Source organism: Dendrobates tinctorius, unplaced genomic scaffold, assembly GCF_039654945.1.
Source record: "Dendrobates tinctorius isolate UK_male_01 unplaced genomic scaffold, ASM3965494v1 ptg000159l, whole genome shotgun sequence".
Taxonomy (NCBI): domain Eukaryota; kingdom Metazoa; phylum Chordata; class Amphibia; order Anura; family Dendrobatidae; genus Dendrobates; species Dendrobates tinctorius.
Window position 1 is genome coordinate 6,286,716 of NW_027361826.1, and position 18,715 is coordinate 6,305,430.

General features: G+C 48.0%; 1 protein-coding gene across 1 annotated transcript in view; it reads right to left on the reverse strand.

The window, feature by feature from the left end:
- The window catches only part of DMC1 (DNA meiotic recombinase 1), a 534,325-nt gene that overhangs the window by 95,439 nt on the left and 420,171 nt on the right, over positions 1 to 18,715 (reverse strand). Inside the window, exon 9 of the mRNA XM_073549424.1 lies at positions 3,273 to 3,387. Coding sequence (XP_073405525.1) covers positions 3,273 to 3,387 — 115 coding nt within the window. The remainder of the gene's footprint in view (positions 1 to 3,272; positions 3,388 to 18,715) is intronic.

Consider the following 18,715-nt stretch of genomic DNA (forward strand, 5'->3'; position numbering starts at 1 on the left):
CGGTACCCTTTCTAACCTTTGTGCAATCACGTGCAATCCATACTGGGCCTAACACCGTCTGAGCCTGCCTCTTGATATATAGACATATATTTTGAATGTGTACGCTATCCATACATGTTATCCGGGGATACGGTACCCTTTCTAACCTTTGTGCAATCACGTGCAATCCATACTGGGCCTAACACCGTCTGAGCCTGCCTCCTGATGTATAGACATATATTTTGAATGTGTACGCTATCCATACATGTTATCCGGGGATACGGTACCCTTTCTAACCTTTGTGCAATCACGTGCAATCCATACTGGGCCTAACACCGTCTGAGCCTGCCTCCTGATGTATAGACATATATTTTGAATGTGTACGCTATCCATACATGTTATCCGGGGATACGGTACCCTTTCTAACCTTTGTGCAATCACGTGCAATCCATACTGGGCCTAACACCGTCTGAGCCTGCCTCCTGATGTATAGACATATATTTTGAATGTGTACGCTATCCATACATGTTATCCGGGGATACGGTACCCTTTCTAACCTTTGTGCAATCACGTGCAATCCATACTGGGCCTAACACCGTCTGAGCCTGCCTCCTGATGTATAGACATATATTTTGAATGTGTACGCTATTCATACATGTTATCCGGGGATACGGTACCCTTTCTAACCTTTGTGCAATCACGTGCAATCCATACTGGGCCTAACACCGTCTGAGCCTGCCTCCTGATGTATAGACATATATTTTGAATGTGTACGCTATCCATACATGTTATCCGGGGATACGGTACCCTTTCTAACCTTTGTGCAATCACGTGCAATCCATGCTGGGCCTAACACCGTCTGAGCCTGCCTCCTGATGTATAGACATATATTTTGAATGTGTACGCTATCCATACATGTTATCCGGGGATACGGTACCCTTTCTAACCTTTGTGCAATCACGTGCAATCCATACTGGGCCTAACACCGTCTGAGCCTGCCTCCTGATGTATAGACATATATTTTGAATGTGTACGCTATCCATACATGTTATCTGGGGATACGGTACCCTTTCTCACCTTTGTGCAATCACGTGTAATCCATACTGGGCGTGAGAACGGCTGGCGAGCTGTTAAGCAAGCTACAGCACCTGTGGTTTGCACACGTAAGTTTTTCATTTTTTCAGGAATGACGGTTAGGCCTAATTCCGGAACTGCGGTTGACCTGCACTTACTGGGAAATCATTGTTCGCGGGTAATAATTGTAATCAGTGATCCCCATCACTAACGTTGTTCAGCGGGTTATCTGCACCTGTAAGCGACAAACGCTGGCCTTTTCAGTGTAGCGCACATGCAGCCACGGACATGTAAGGGCATGACACACCAGTTATTGGCCAATCTCATGTGCTAGAGCCTCACGTGTCCCTCTAGTAAGCCGGACTCGGACCGCGGGGCATGACGGAGTCTCGTTCGTTAACGGAATTAAGCTTGCAATGTGTGCATCTGTTCTGTAGCTGGCATGGTTGAGGTTTCCCAGGTGGAGTCGAATTTAACCGTAGGCTCCACTCCTGGTGGTGCCCTTCTGGACATTCCTTTAAGGTTCAGCTTTGCAACCATACTGCCCACGTAAAACAAACACTTTGCCTTCATGAAAGCTGTTTGGAGGGTCATGACTCATGGGAATAACGCCGCCCAATCAGTTATCCTGCTAGAGAGATCGTTCGTTGCTCCCAAGCATGACATCACACTCCCTAGGAAGAAGGTAATGCCACTGTGGCGACCGTACTCCTAGGGGCGACACAAGTGCACTGATGCCCAGCCACTGCTCGATGAATCTGCTGGTACATTGACCCAGACCACTACATTCCCCTCGCACGCTACACGGCCTGAATCTGACCCTGATGAAACTCAGGTTACCCTTCCCATATACAGTTCCATCTTACACGGTGACAAAGAGGAAGCTGCAGATGAAAGTGCAGGTTCGTCCCACCCGCCATCAGACACACCACCGTACTATCAGGGGCCCTGTGCCAGTGCCGTCGCCAACGAGTGGGCCCCCCCTGCTTGCTCAGGATCACAGCACTTGCAAAGTTGAAATACTGTGCAGTGAGATGGAAGATGGGGACGACGAGGAGTCCAGACAAGTACAGGGATTCCCTAGCGAGGAGACTTATTTGATTGTTTTCAATGTTGGGACAGCAATTTTTGGAGAGCACTATACTCTGGAGAATGATAGATGGGGCCCACCATACACTGGAACATTTCAAAGGTGGACATCAGACACTGGAGCAGCATTTACAGGGCCCATTATACACTAGAGCATTAGAAATGGGGCCCATTATGTTTGGAGCATTATTTGGGCCCATAAGACAGTGGAGCTTCATCCATGGGGACCAACATATACTGTAGCATTATGTGGAGCTCATCATATACTGTTTCAAACATTATATGGGACCAATGATTCTGTATGGAGAAATAGATGGGCCTCGTCATGAGATGTAAAAAGTGAAGTATTTTTCATTGTACTATACCGCTATTTCTCTGCCGTTTCGGAGCATGATGAGTTGTGGTATGTGTTAAAGGGGCGCTCTTTCGCCCAGGGCACATGAAAACCTGGAGCCAGCCCTCCCCCCCACAGTCTGTAGCCAAATAACCCCCATTTTTCAGTGCGTAACTTGTATTATGAAGTTAATTAAGGTTGACAAGCTTAAGTAAGAAGAATTGATGCTTTTGGCATTCAAATGGGCACTGTTGGTGTGTTTCCTGTCCTCCTCTCACTGCCGACTTTTATTCCCCATTGACTTACATTGGGTTTCGTGTTTCGGGACGACCCCGACTTTTCCCTATAATCGGACGATCTTGCCCGACCCGACTTTTGGAAAAGTCGGGTTTCACGAAACGAAACGCGACCCTAAAAAACCAAAAGTCGCTCAACTCTACTTATGACAATGTGATACTTCAGTTTTCTTTTTTAATAAATTTGCAAAAAATGTCTACATTTCTGTTTTTTATTAGTCAAGATGGGGAGCAGAGTGTACATTAATGAGAAAAAAAAATGAACTTTTTTGAATTTATCAAATAGCTGCAATGAAACAAAGAGTGAAAAATTTAAAGGTGTCTGAATACTTTCCGTACCCACTGTATATCAACTATAGCAATAATACAATTTGTATGAGGATTTGCTTCTAAATCCTGTACACAAATGCACACAGCATTTGGCAACATGCTTGTTGAAGAGATTGCTGTATTTTAAAATAACAAAATAATATATTGTTAGTAATTTCGGAAACTCCCACCTTCTGAAATCTTCTGAAGCCTAGACAACATCTGAGCTAGTTTCTGCTGTCTTTCAGCCAACTCTCCACGCCCACTAAAATCCACTCGGAATAGAGCCATTATAGAATCAATAATCTGCGATCAAGATCAGAAATTGAACATAGCATGAACATTATTGACAAAGTTAGCATAGCCTTTAAATAAGATTAAAAATAATATTTTTTCCCAAAAACTAGCAGTTAAAAGGAACATTAAATTTTTTTATTTAGTCATATACATTTATTCTGAAAACTAAAAAATCTTTTTCAAAATGGCACCAGCCACGACTGCACAATAGCATCTATTGGATAGACAGAATAAATGTGTATGACTAAATAAATCAATTTAATACACATTATAGATGCGATCATGCTGCAGCGCAAGCGCAGCCGCCGGCGCCTACCTGCTGAATGATTTTTTTCAGTACATATAATATACAGTATGGAAACAAGGGGACAGGTCACTGAGGAATCAATGACCTGTCATAAGCCATACAGATGAATATGTAAGCAGAGCACCACATGCAGACCCCCCACAGGCCGTCCCGAAGCACGAGAATCTCATTAACTGAAAACTACAAATAAAGATTAAATAACAAAACACAAGACGGATTTCATCACCCAGGTATCAGTATAACGGCGCCAACCTGACACTGTCTGTAGGTTACTCGGCACAGTCCTGCTGACAGTTTCCCTTTAAATATTTGCAACTATAAGGTACACGTTTTCCCTCCAAAAATGTGGAGGAAAATGAGGGGGGCATCTTATAGTCCAGATATACATGCTCTGGCTGTGGTGGGGAGGTGGGGGAGTGGCAGCGGGTCACAGGAGGCAGGAGCCGGCTGCTGCAGCTAACACATCTGCACGCTACTAAAGAGAATTGAATATTCACTGCATTCCACACCCATAGGAGTGGAAAGCAGTGTATTTTCATTTTTCTTTAACCCCTTCGCCCTGAAGCTTCTTTTCACCTTCCTGACCAGGCCAATTTTTACTATTCCGACTACTGTCATTTTATGAGGTCATAACTCTAGAACACTTCAACGGATCCCGGTAGTTATGAGATTGTTTTCTTGTGACATATTGTTCTTTATGTGGTAAAATTTCTTTGATATGACTTGTGTTTATTTGTTTAAAAAATGGAAATTTGGCAAAAATTTTGAAAATTTTGCAATTTTCAAACTTTTAATTTTTATGCCCTTAAATCAGAGAATCATATCACACAAAATAGTTAATAAATAACATTTCCCACATGCCTACTTTACATAAGCACAATTTTTGAAACATAATTTTTTTTTTCTTAGGAAGTTATAAGGGTTAAAAGTTGACCAGCGATTTCTCATTTTTACAACAAAATTTGCAAAACCATTTTTTTAGGGACCACCTCACATTTGAAGTGACTTTGAGAGGCCTATATGACAGGAAATACCCCAAATGACAGCATTCTAAAAATTGCACCCCTCAAGGTACTTAAAACCATATTCAAGAAGTTTATTAACCCTTCAGGTGCTTCACAGGAATTTTTGGAATGTGGAAGAAAAAAAATAAACATTTCTCTTTCACAAAAATTTTCCTTTAGACCTAATTTGTTTTACTTTCACAAGGGTAACAGGAAAAAATGGATGATACATTTTGTTGCGTAATTTCTCCTGAGCATGCTGATATGTGGGGGAAATCTTCTGCTTGGGCATACATGGCAGTGCTTGAAAGGGAATGAGTGCCATTTCACTTTTTGAATGTAAAATTAGCAGTCGTCATGTCGCGTTTGGAAAGCCCCTGATGTGCCTAAACAGTGGAAACCCTCCAACAAGTGGCACCATTTTGGAAACTAGACCACTTAGGAAACTTATCTAGATGTGTATTGAGCACCTTGAACCACCAGGTGCTTCACAGAAGTTTATAACATAGAGCCGTGGAAATAAAAAAAAAATCACATTTTTCCAAAATACATTTTTTTTAGCTCCATATTTTGCATTTCCATAAGGGTAATAGGAGAAATTGCTCCATACAATTTGTTGTGTAATTTCTCCTGAGTACACCGATACCCAATATGTGGGGAATACTACTGTTTGGGCACACGGCAGAGCTTGGAAGGGAAGGAGCGCCATTTGACTTTTTGAGTGTAAAATTTCCAGAATAATTAGCAGATGCCATGTCGCATTTGGAGAGCCCCTGATGTGCCTAAACAGGGTAAACCCCCCACAAGTGACCCCATTTTAGAAACTAGACCCCTTTGGGACCTTATCTATATATGTATTGAGCACTTTGAACCCCCAGGTGCTTCACAGAAGTTTATAATGTTAAGTCGTGAAAATAAAAAAATCAAATTTTTCCCAACAAAAATCTATTTTAGCTACAAATTTTGTATTTTTGTGGTGCCCCAGAGGGTTCAGTCGCCACAGAGGTACTGTACCTCAACCAGAGGTGTGATATTCCACTCTCAGGTAAGGAGGGGGCACTACCTAGATCCCAGACACTTGCATCCAACACCAGACCTCTCAGACACAGGGAGGGATTAGGCAGAGGGTGTGGGTGGAGAACGCAGCAGAGAGAGATTAAGGAAGTGACAGTTAGAGGGAAAGTGTTCAGTTGGTGATGGGGACTAGAGCAGTGAGGAGATCAGCCATGGACCAGCAGACAGCGGAAAGAGAGAAAGGAAAGACAGAAGAACAGAAAGATAAGCTTCAGTGTAAGAGAGGAAGAAGGGGTCCTAGGGGCCCGTATCCACGCTGACCGTAGTCGGGTGGAGGGACCAGGTCGCAGTTAAGGGACTGGCCCCAGTCTAGTGGAGAAACTGAGAACTCAGCTAGCTAACCAGAGGCTGCAGTATCTGCATGTGCTACAGCCAAATCTGCAGACATTCGCTGAAAAGGCAGCCGTATAGGATCTGGGGGACCTAGAGCACATCGCCCGACAAGATCCAAGGCTTCTGGCTTGGGGCACTGTGTGACAGGTGCAGGGCAGGAGAGGAGGGAGCCAGTGCAGTGATACGGCCAGGAAAGGAACATCTGAAGGGGGTTCTGCCCCAGTGTACCCCAAACTACCTGAGAGCTGGCTGTACCACTGACCCGGAGGACACAACATCACGGCTGGGGATTGTAACATCAAACTGTGAGTAAAAAGTGTGAAGACTGCACTCCGCTATGTCCTTAGATTATTTGCTGCATCACCTGCCTTGCACCACAACCACCATCATCATCATTTACACCTATAGCTACCCTGGGACTAAGCTCTACCTGCGGAGAGCTGTATCAACTCTGCTGCATCACCATCAGCCCCAGCAGTCTCTTTAAGAACCGTCGGCTAACACCTATATTGCCGAGTACCACAGGTGGCGTCACAAACTATCTCTTATAAACCTTATTCCCCTTTTATGATCATTTTCATTGGATGCCCAAGGCCACGGACTGGGTCACTGCTCCCGTGACACATCCCCTTAAGAACCGACCCAGTACCGAATATCCCCCGGCCCTGGTGGGTGCTCCATTTTGGCGTCACAAACAGGATACGTACCCCTGCATTGCTGGGTCCTGTGTGCCAGAGACTTTAGTGAACTGTGAAATTGCTGCCATGACTGAGACCCACGGCGCGCAGGAAGAGAAAGGTGTGTCGTCGTGGGTGGAATCTGACTGCAGGGCGTGAAAAATCATGGCCGCCCACTGCAGATACTTCTATACAATGAGAACATGTCTGTCAGCCAAAGAGATCCGCCTCCTGATCTGGGATGGCGGGAACAGAAAGCGGAAGAAGGTCCGCCCTTGAAGGAGAGAGCGGGAACAACGCTCGGGTGCTGCTAGGAACCCGGAAAACAAGATGGCGAGTGGAGGTGACCCGGAGCGTGGGGTGGCAGCAGAGGACTCCCCCAGCCAACAGGATGAGGACCCGGACCAGCCGACCGCCATAGATCTGGAATTTCTTAGAGCTCAGGTGGAGGAGATGAGCCGCCAGCTCCTGAAATTGCAAGTCACCGCTGTGTCAGAGTGGAAAGCGGCCCTGCTAGAAAGGGTGACTGGGCAGAGAATGGCCTTGCAACGAGCATCCTCATCCCCAGAGATGAAGGAGGAGAAGGCCGGTACCAGAGGAGCAGGTACGGACATTGCCCCGGTAGTGGAGGAGACCCTGGTGGGACCCCTAAAACCCTGTCAAACTTAAAACCCAGCCAGGTAGTAGCATATAGCCTGGGACCGGATGGCAGACATTGGGAACCTACTGGCGGTTCAGCTGCAGCCTGAACTTACGCCCCGGCTGCCCTGGAAAAGAAAATAAATACAGTAGCAGGAAGTTAATGTAAATAGTTTAATAGTTAAATTAACCTGGTTAGGTTTGTTCCTTAAAGTTAATAAAGAGACAATGTGATCATGGACAATGAGTGATCAGAACTTAATTGTAAATAGTTAGCACTTCTTAAGGTGCTCCTTATTGGTTTTACACAAAACCTCTAGAGTGGAGTGTGGAGATGGCACTTTATCTTTTGCACTTGATCAAAGAACTAAAACTGTCTGGCGTGGCCGAAGACGTGGTCCAAAAAGGTGACCAACTATGCCCTGTAGCCAATCCCAGGGCTGACATTGGAGGTTTGAGACGGGTTCCCCCATATTGCAATTAAGAAAAAGAAAGAGACTACCCCAGTGTGGGGATACACTGAACTCTATTGCGCTAGATAGATAAAGTTTTTTTCATATTTACAGATGGTAAAATAATGTTACTGAACTTTGTGGCACCTTATAGAAAAGTTTTATTGATAGTATAGTTATATTCTATGTGCAGATAATTTCTAATGACAAAAGAGCTATATTTCATATTTTTGATAATTTATGATGGTAAAGTTAAATAGGTAATAATTTTATTAAAGTTGTATTTATGTAGTAGTTATATGTAACGTTCAAGTAAAATGCCTCCCATAAAGGGAAGAGTTACTTATCTGACATGTTCTAGCTGTTATCCCATTGTAATGTATTACCAAAATTTTTGCATGTTGGTAACATTGTTTTGCTTTGATCCAGCCCGAGGACGTGCCGTGTTTAATTGAGGGGGTATGTGGCACCCCTGAAGGTTCTGTCACCACAGAGGTACTGCACCTCAACCAGAGGTGTGGTACTCTGCTCTCAGGTAAGAAGGGGGCACTACCCAGAACCCAGACACTTTCATCCAACACCAGACCGCTCAGGCGCAGGGAGGGATTAGGCAGAGGGTGTGGGTGGAGAAAGCAGCAGAGAGAGCTGAAGGAAGTGACAGTTAGAGAGAAAGTGTTCAGTTGATGCTGGGGACTTGAGCAGTGAGGAGTTCAGCCATGGACCAGCATAGATAACGGAAAGAGAGAAAGGAAAGACAGAAGAACAGAAAGATAAGCTTCAGTGGAAGAGAGGAAGAAGGGGTCCCAGGGGCACAGGTAGTGAGAAATCCACCCGTGGGGCCCGTATCCACGCTGACTGTGGTCGGGTGGAGGGACCAGGTCGCAGTTAGGGGACTGGCCTCAGTCTAGTGGAAAAACTGAGGACTCAGCTAGCTAACCAGAGGCTGCAGTATCTGCACGTGCTGCAGCCAAATCTGCACACATTCGCTGAAAAGACCGGCCTGGTACCGAGTATCCCCCCGACCCTGGCGGAAGCTCCATTTTCACAAGTACAAAAGGAGAAAATTGACCCCAAAGTTTGTTGTGCAATTTCTCCTGCGTTCACAGCTACCCTGTATGTGGTTGAAAACTACTTTTGAGACACAGTGCAAAGCTCATAAGGGAAGAAATGCCAAATTACAGTGCAGATTTTGCTACACTTTTTTGAGGGTGCCGTGTTACATTAGCAGAGCCCCTGAAGTGCCAGAACAGCAGAACCCCCCATAAGTGACCTCATTTTACCAATTAAACCTCTCAATGAATTCATCTAGGATTGCCGTGATTATATTGATACCACAGGTGTGTCACAGACTTTTATATCATTGGGCAGTGAAGAAAAAATAATTTACATTTTTACCATCAAGACTGTGTGTTAGCCCCAAGTTTTACATTTTCACACTGGGAAATGGGTAAAAATGTCATCAGAATTTGTCTTACAATTTCTGCTGATTGTAGAAATACCCTATATGTGGCTGTACAGTACTGCTTTGCCATACGGAGAGACTCAGGAGGGACGGAGCGCTATATCCTGGAGAGCAGATTTTCCTAGACTAGTTTGCAGATTCCATATAAGGAGCCTCTAAGTGCTAGAAAAGCAGAATCCCCCCTCAAGTGACCCCATTTTGGAAATTATGAATGGAGCGCCCCACCAGGGCCTAGCGGGGTACTCGGTACCGGGCCCGTTGATCTCAATGGGAGTTGTCACGGAAGCGGTGACCCGGTCCGTGGCCCTGGGGCTCCATGGCAAAAAAGGGAGACGAATGAACAATGAAATAAAGTTTATGAATTGTTTGTGACGCCACCTGTGGTGTTCGGCAAGTGAGGTGTTAGGCCGACGCTGCATGCAGATCCTCTGGGACCGGTGGTGGGTTGCAGCCAAGATGGCTAAGCTCCCCACAGGTGGCGCTGTAGTCCCAGGGCAGTGTAGATGTAGCAATGGAGGAGAGGCACATGCGGTGTAGAGGCTGGTGCCCAGATGTAGTAGTGCGGGGTGTAGTGATGCGGGAATAAGTGGAGGACACCAGGGCATGTAGTTCCAAAGCTTTACTCACAGTCTGCAGTTCACACAAATGCCTGCCTCTGTGCTGTGTCCTCCGGGTCCTGGGCTCAGTCAACCTCCAGGCAAGATAGGATGCTCCGTTCCAACACTCCGCCAGCATGTACCTTTCTGAACGTCTCCTCTATAGCGTCTTTAAGTGAAGTACTCCTAGTACTGAGTTACACTGGAGTGCCTCGCGACAGATGTTCCCAAGAACTCTACTTGTACGGCAGACAGCTGTAGCCTGCTTCGGGGACTCCTTACTCCTGAGTCCCGGCTCAGTATCCAAGTTGCTGTTGTGCCCCAAGTCTTAGATGAGAGTAGTGCATTTAGTGCCCACTACTCCACCGGTGTCTGCTGCAGAACCATTAGTGTCCATACAACCTCGGGGACCGGGCCCCGGCCTTGCGTTTAGAACTTCTAGGCAGGGTTCTTCCTCTAACCCACGGCCTCTCTGTTCCCTTTTACTCCTTCGTTCCGTACTAATCCCTCTCTCTCTTAGAAGGTCAGGTTTCAGTCTAATGTCTTTCTCCTTCTTTCCTTTCCTGTGCCAGCTGGCTCAGATCACTGAGGCAGCTGCAGCACTCCTTCCTTCATCCCTCTTCCAGGGATCCTCACTCCTCTCCGAGTGACTCTCTCTCTCCCTCACAGACTGACTGACTGACTGACTCTTCCCGCTCTTTATGTATTCTAAACTCCACCCACCTCCCAGCACGTTTTGTGTTCCAAGTAGGGAACCACCAAAGGTGCTCTGTTACTCTCTAAGCAAGGAGCCGCAATGTGGCTTTGCTGAACTACTGTGTTGTGTTGGGTGCAGGTGTTGGAGCGTGGTTAGGAGTTCCCACGTTACCTTGATGGTGGGGCACCACACCTCAGGAGGAGGTGCAGTACCTCTGTGGCGACTGAAGTCTCAGGGGCGCCACATTCCCCCCCGTTAAACACAGCACATTCGCGGGCTGCAAAGCAAACACAGTTGACAATATAGGAACATACAAAATTTTGGTAATGCTGAATAAACATTTCTTATACTAAACTTCCTAATATAGAAGGCACAGTTTCTTGAATGTTACAAACAAATTAACTGTCTAAATCTTAAATTATGCTACCTAATTTAAAATGCTACAGGAGCAAAGTCAATATCAATTCACATTTTCTAGCAACACATCTCTTTCCATTATCTCTCACATTTTCTACTTTTCACTGTCTCTCCTAGACTTAGGACGACAACCGTAGATACCTGGTTCGTCACCTGTAATTTTCAATTCTGCATTCACATTCTCAACATCTTTATTCAAAAATTCTGTAAAACATTCACTATGTCTCTTTCTCAATATACTTCTATAAAATCTGGCATTAATACTTTCATTATACACTATTACGCTCTAGCTTCTTATTCAGAGAATAACATTAAGCATTATTATCAAGTGCAAAGATAGACACTGGTCCGGCCATCGCATCTGGAAATGTCCCTATGTCGAGGTAGATCTTCTTTCAAAAAGAGAGTCCTACGTAAAACCAAGAGAGAGCACCTAAAGAGGTGCAAACTATATGCAATAACAGTTCTGGACCATTCAACGTTCAAGACCTCCACAGTTCAAGTGTGAAGGCTGCCAACAAAACAGGGCAAATCTGGGAAAATAAACTAGGACATGATAACCAAAAATAGGAAACTGGTGCAAAAATAGAAAACAATGGCACAACTGTGCAAATACCCTCCTGGGCTAGGAGATTTACTTCAAAGTAGTATTTTGACTAATTGTGGTCCCCTCCTGGGATTTCCAGACTGGAACCGCTACCAGGGGTGAAGCTTTGGGTGTCTTCATCTTGTTGCTGGTTGCTTGCCAAACGCATGTACTCTGCCTCCCAAAGGGAGAGATAAGGGCTGGTCGGAGTAATTGAAAGAGCCATAGAAACATCAACTGCTTGCGGGGACGGCATATCTGCTACCACCGATGGCACTGCGGCTGCGGTTGGTGACTCAGCCGGTGTTGACACTGCTACCTCGGAGTCCGATTCCTCTGTGTCCATCGGGACCTCAGCTAGCGGCACTGCAGTCGGGGGTCGCCGGCGGAGGTCAATTGGGCCATTCCTATTCGTGGTTTCCGCTCCTAAAACCAGGGTCAGACCCGGAGCTGTAATCACATCTGGCGCTCCCAGCTGCGGTTCTGGTACCTGGTGGTGGACGGCAGCAGCCGCAACTTCCGGAGTTGCTGATGGGATCGATCGCAGCTGGATTCGGGCAGGGGCAAGGCTAGTTTCAGCCGGGGCCGTCGGTGGCGGCCTGTGCAACCGCGCCCGGTCCAGACGGAGACGTGGTCCCGGCCCCCCATTCTGCTCCGGAACCCTCATATACCTCCTCTGGACAGGGCTCATCCAATGGCAATATCTGCTGTGAGGTGGTGGCGGGCGTTGCAGAGGGTGTATCAGCGGTCGTAGCCTCCGCAGGGGCGGCCTGGGGGCGAGTGACTTCTCCTCCCCCCGTTCTTCTGACTTCTTTTCTCTTTCCATCATGGCGTTCTGGCGTTCTTCTTCCTGCCTCGGCCCCTTTACCGCCACTGGCTTCTGCCACTCCTTCTTGGGGCGGCGTCTTATTCCAGAGCCTCCATACCAAGCCAGTATACGAACCCCTCGGGGGTGGGCCATGTTGCTGTCGCATAGAAGTTTAGACAGGGGAGGCCCAGGACAGTCCACGCTCTTTTCTTAGGACCACCCATATGATCACGCTCTTCTCCAGGCTGTCGGCCATTTTTAGTATTCAATTCACAGTCTATCAAATTGGGTCTTCTGCACATTCTCAAAAGTTTTTTAAGTCCAGCAAATCTTAGGCACACAGAACGCGATGGCATCAGGTCTCGTCATCCTGTTCGTGATGCCAGAATGGAACGCCCCACCAGGGCCTAGCGGGGTACTCGGTACTGGGCCCGTTGATCTCAATGGGAGTTGTCACGGAAGCGGTGACCCGGTCCGTGGCTCTGGGACTCCAAGGCAAAAAAGGGGGACGAATGAACAATGAAATAAAGTTTATGAATAGTTCGTGACGCCACCTGTGGTGTTCGGCAAGTGAGGTGTTAGGCCGACGCTGCATGCAGATCCTCTGGGACCGGTGGTGGGTTGCAGCCAAGTTGGTGAAGCTCCCCACAGGTGGAGCTGTAGTCCCAGGGCAGTGTAGATGTAGCAATGGAGGAGAGGCACAGGCAGTGTAGAGGCCGGTGTCCAGATGTAGTAGTGCGGGGTGTAGTGATGCGGGAATAAGTGGAGGACACCAGGGCATGTAGTTCCAAAGCTTTACTCACAGTCTGCAGTTCACACAAATGCCTGCCACTGTGCTGTGTCCTCTGGGTCCTGGGCTCAGTCAACCTCCAGGCAAGATAGGATGCTCCATTCCAACACTCCGCCAACATGTACCTTTCTGAACATCTCCTCTATAGCGCCTTTAAGTGAAGTACTCCTAGTACTGAGTTACATTGGAGTGCCTCCCGGCAGATGTTCCCAAGAACTCTACTTGTACGGCAGACAGCTGTAGCATGCTTCGGGGACTCCTTACTCCTGGCTCACTATCCAAGTTGCTGTTGTGCCCCAAGTCTTAGATGGGAGTAGTGCATTTACAGCCCACTACTCCACCGGTGTCTGCTGCAGAACCATTAGTGTCCATACAACCTCGGGGACCGGGCCCCGGCCTTGCGCTTAGAACTTCTAGGCAGGGTTCTTCCTCTAACCCACGGCCTCTCTGTTCCCTTTTACTCCTTCGATCCATACTAATCCCTCTCTCTCTTAGAAGGTCAGGTTTCAGTCTAATGTCTTTCTCCTTCTTTCCTTTCCTGTGCCAGCTGGCTCAGATCACTGAGGCAGCTGCAGCACTCCTTCCTTCATCCCTCTTCCAGGGATCCTCACTCCTCTCCGAGTGACTCTCTCTCTCTCCCTCACAGACTGACTGACTGACTCTTCCCGCTCTTTATGTATTCTAAACTCCACCTGCCTCCCAGCACGTTTCGTGTTCCAAGCAGGGAACCACCAAAGGTGCTCTGCTACTCTCTAAGCAAGGAGCCGCAATGTGGCTTTGCTGAACTACTGTGTTGTGTGGGGTGCAGGTGTTGGAGCATGGTTAGGAGTTCCCACGTTACCTGGATGGTGGGGCACCACACCTCAGGAGGAGGTGCAGTACCTCTGTGGCGACTGAAGCCTCACGGGCGCCACATAACCTTTTGGGAATTTATCTACAGATGCAGTGACGATTTTGACTCCATGGGTGTTTTCCAGAAACAGGCAGCAGTGGATGTTGGTGAGTGAAAATTGCAAACTGCCATTGTAGTGAACAGTACGCTGTAGTGACCAGAACATTGCAGTCACCAGTACATTATGCCCAGCCCGTGCTTCTGGAGACATGCACCCATAACTTATTGCTTCAGAAATGTCAAACATGTGGACGCTATATGTGGTTTAGGTATCCTGTGAGGCTTAGAAGGGAGAGGGGCATTTGGATTTGGGAGTGCAGAATTTGCTGAATTTCTTTAGGAGAATGAGGAGCCATTTTGCTTTTCTGGAGCCTTTGTACTACCAGTAATGTGGAAGCCCCCTATATTTCCATTAACCCCTTTCTGACATCAGATGTAATAATCCATCCATGTGCCCTAGGCCTATTGACCATGGACGGATAATTGTTTTTGCATGATCACACGCGCACATGGGGGTGTGCAGGCAATTGCTGCCGGGTGTCAGCTGATTCTGACAGCTGACACCCGGCACTAAGTGCTAAGAGTGGTCACAATCGAACAAGATCGCAGCATTCTGGGAGACAGCAGAGGGCTTACAGTCCCTCTGCCTTTGGATCGGAGACGCCGAGGCGTGATGCGGGGTCCCAATCGTTGTCATGGTGACTCGATGTCGTCATGATGACATCCGGGTCACCAGACCTAGAAAACTTGCTGATCATGCCCAGTGCATGATGAGCAAGCTTGTCTGTCAGTGCATAGCTGACAGTTTCTACAGCATGGGGATGCTGCTGCATCTCCATGGTGTAGAAGCGATCAACCTGCAAGAAATGATTGTCCACTAGTGGGACAAAGTAAAAAAGGTAGAAAAAAGTAGAAACATTTTTTAAAACAATTGTAAAAATATTTTTTTTAAAAATCAAAAATAATAATAAAAAAATCAAAAGATATTGCATCTCTAAATATATATTTGAATGAAAAAAACAAACAAACAGTAAAAGTACACATATTTGGTATTGCCGCGTCCACAACAACCCTACCTATAAACCCGTCCCACTAGCCACTTTAGTGAACACCATAAAAATAAAAACAAGGCAAAAAACAATGCTTTATCATCATACCGCCGAACAAAAAAGTGGAATAAAACGCAATCAAAAAGACGGATATAAATAAACATGGTACCGCTGAAAATGTTATCTTGTCCCGCAAAAAACAAGCCACCACACAGCTCTATCAACAGAAAAACAAAAAAGTTATAGCTCTCAGAATAAAGCGATGCAAAATAACTATTTTTTTTCTCTAAAATAGTTTTATTGTATAATAGCACCAAAACATAAAAAAAATATAAATGAGGTATCACTGTAATCGTACTGACCCGAAGAATAAAAATGCCTTATCCAACGATCCGATAGATGCTACTGTGCAGGCGCCGCCGGCGCTATCTTGGTGGAGACAATTTTTTTTCCTTTAGCAAAATGGTGTCGGTGCTAGCTGCTAGTGCACAGGCACGGCGGCACCATTTTGAAACAGATTATATTGTTTTTATCAATTTATAGCATCAAATAAAAAAAGTAAATGCACATTACACATGTGCTCATGCTGCAGCGCAAGCACCAACGTCTACATGCTGCAGGTGAGTTATCTTTTCAATATATCTGTGACATCGGCGGGTATGCCCGCCGATGCCCCTGCTGCTGCGGCGCGCGCCGCAGCGTTCCCTCACCTGCGCGCTCCCGTCCGGTCACGCGCCCGCCGTCCTCTCGGCCTCACGGCGGCTCCTGGCTCCCGCCCCCTGGTTCGCGCACGCCACCTCCCACGCCCTCTCTCCAGCGGTGGGCGGCGCTGAGGGGCGGGTCCAGGGGACGCACTTCCGGGGGTGTGCTGTATTTCAGGCGTCCTCGCTGTCAGGAGGACGCCTGATGATTGTGTAGTTTCTCTGCACCTTCTGGCCTCTACAGTTTACCTGTAGTTTAACCTCTCTCTGCCTGTTTCTCCCTGTCGTCCTCAGTCTCGTGTCTCCCTTCCCACCCAGCCTGCCTGGTCGCTGTTTTCCTTCCATTCCCTGTGCCGTTCTCTGTCTCCAGTCCGCCTAGGTCTTCCACTTGTCTCTCTCCCGTAGTGTTCCTCCCCTGTGCCACTGGCCCTTGCTCGTTATTCGCTCCGTCACCTTCCCAGTCCTTTTGTCCGTGGAGCCGTCCCTCTTGGTTCCGGCTGTCGCGCCTCCGTCCTCTGTGGTCCTGCCCCTAACGATCCCTGTACAGGGGTCGGTCTTCACCTGGCGTGCTCGGCCCAGGGGCTCCGGATCCGTGACCCAGAGGGTCCACTCTCTACGTAGTGTTCCCACAATATTACAGTATAATCAGGCCATGGACCCCGCCGGTGCCGCGGCTGCCACTCAAAAGGAACTGCTCTTCCTTAGAGAGAATCAGACCCGTATCATGTCGTTCATGAAGTCCATGGACTCCCGGCTCTCCGCTCTCCAAACCGCAGACCCAGCGCACGCACCCCTCTTAGTCAGTCTCCAGCAGGAGCTCGCACAACAGCGCGATGCTCAGTCTCACATTTTGGGGTATATGGCGTCCGTGGATGATCGGCTGCTTTCTTTGCAGTCCTCTGCGGCCGCTTCCTCCCAAGCCCGGGACGCCGTCTCTTGTCCTCCTCCCCGTCTCGGTAAACCGCCCAGGTACTGTGGGGACCCAAAATTGTGTAGGGGATTTTTAAATCAATGCAGATTGCACTTCGATCTGTTACCCCAACAGTACCCCACGGATCGTGCTAAGGTGGCCTTTATAATCTCCCATCTAGAGGGGGAGGCGTTGGCTTGGGTGAACCCCTTATGGGAGAGGGATGACCCGGTGGTGACCAACATTCAGTGTTTTTTGGAGACATTCCGTAAGGTTTTTGATGAACCTGGACGTCATGCTTCCTCTACAGAGGCCCTTTTTAACCTCAGCCAGGGGTCCCTCACGGTAGGGCAATACGCCATCCGTTTCCGGACCTTGTCCTCAGAGCTGGGGTGGAATAATGAAGCCCTGGTTGGTGCGTTTTGGAGAGGCCTTTCTAGTAAAATTAAAGACGAGTTGGCCGGGCGTGACCTTCCCACCACCCTGGAAGATCTCATCTCCCTGGCTACCCGTATTGACCTGCGTTTTCAGGAACGCGCTAGAGAGTCAGCCAGGGAGAAGAGGCCCTTTAGATTATACCAAGCTCCCATTCCGCGCTCCGTTGCTCCCCCTAGTATCCCTACCCCTGAGCCTATGCAAGTAGATCGCATCAAGCTGTCTGAACTACGGCGGAAGGAGAGGATGACCAAGGGACTCTGTCTCTATTGTGGAGGGGTCAATCACTTCATACGCACTTGCCCTGAGAGACCGGGAAACGCATCCGCCTAGGCCAGGTAGAAGAGGGCCCCCTAGGTGATTCTACCCCCTCTCTTCCACTTACTGTTTCAGCTCTACTTATTTCAGGTCGGGGGCGTAGCTCTGTGGAGGCGTATGTGGACTCGGGCGCGGCAGGCAACTTCATCCACCAGGAGGAGGTTGACAGACTCCAGATTCCCGTGGTCGTCCTAAGTAACCCTCGAGCAATCACCTCCGTTGATGGCAAACCTCTTCCTGGGCTCATCACCACGGTAACCACTGAAGTAAACCTGCAAATTGGCGCACTTCATTCTGAGAAGATTGCCTTTTATGTCCTGCCTCAATTATCCCACGCCATTCTCTTGGGACTACCTTGGCTTAGGCGGCATGAGCCAGTTGTCGACTGGCGCTCCGGAGAGATCCTGCGCTGGGGGCACGCCTGCCATGTAAACTGTTTGCGTACCCTGGTTCGTTCCCATCCTCAGTTTAAGTCTGCTGACCTCCCTGGTCTTCCTGTGCCATACCACGCTTATGCTGATGTTTTTTGCAAGAAGGAGGCGGATTCCCTGCCTCCGCACCGGCCTTATGACTGTCCCATCGACCTGATTCCTGGAGCGGTCCCTCCCAGAGGTAGAACATATCCCCTCTCTCCAGCCGAGACCTCTGCCATGACGGAATATATCCACGAAAATCTGTCCAAGGGGTTTATCCGAAAGTCCTCCTCTCCCGCGGGCGCGGGTTTTTTCTTCGTCCGGAAGAAAGATGGATCACTGCGGCCTTGCATAGACTACCGGGGCCTGAACAAAATCACCATCAAAAATCGTTACCCCCTTCCGTTGATTCCGGAGCTTTTTGACCGACTGAGAGGAGCCCGGATCTTCACGAAGTTAGACCTGCGGGGAGCTTACAATTTGGTCCGGATCCGTGCTGGGGACGAGTGGAAGACGGCCTTCAATACCCGTGACGGGCATTATGAATACCTAGTCATGCCATTCGGCCTTTGCAATGCCCCCGCTGTGTTCCAAGAATTTATCAATGAGGTATTCCGGGATCTACTTTATTCCTGTGTTGTCATCTATCTGGATGACATTCTCGTTTTCTCCCCCGATCTGCCCTCTCATCGCAAAAGTGTACGCTTGGTCTTGCACCGCCTTCGAGAGAACCAACTCTACGCCAAGATCGAGAAATGCCTTTTTGAACAGTCGTCT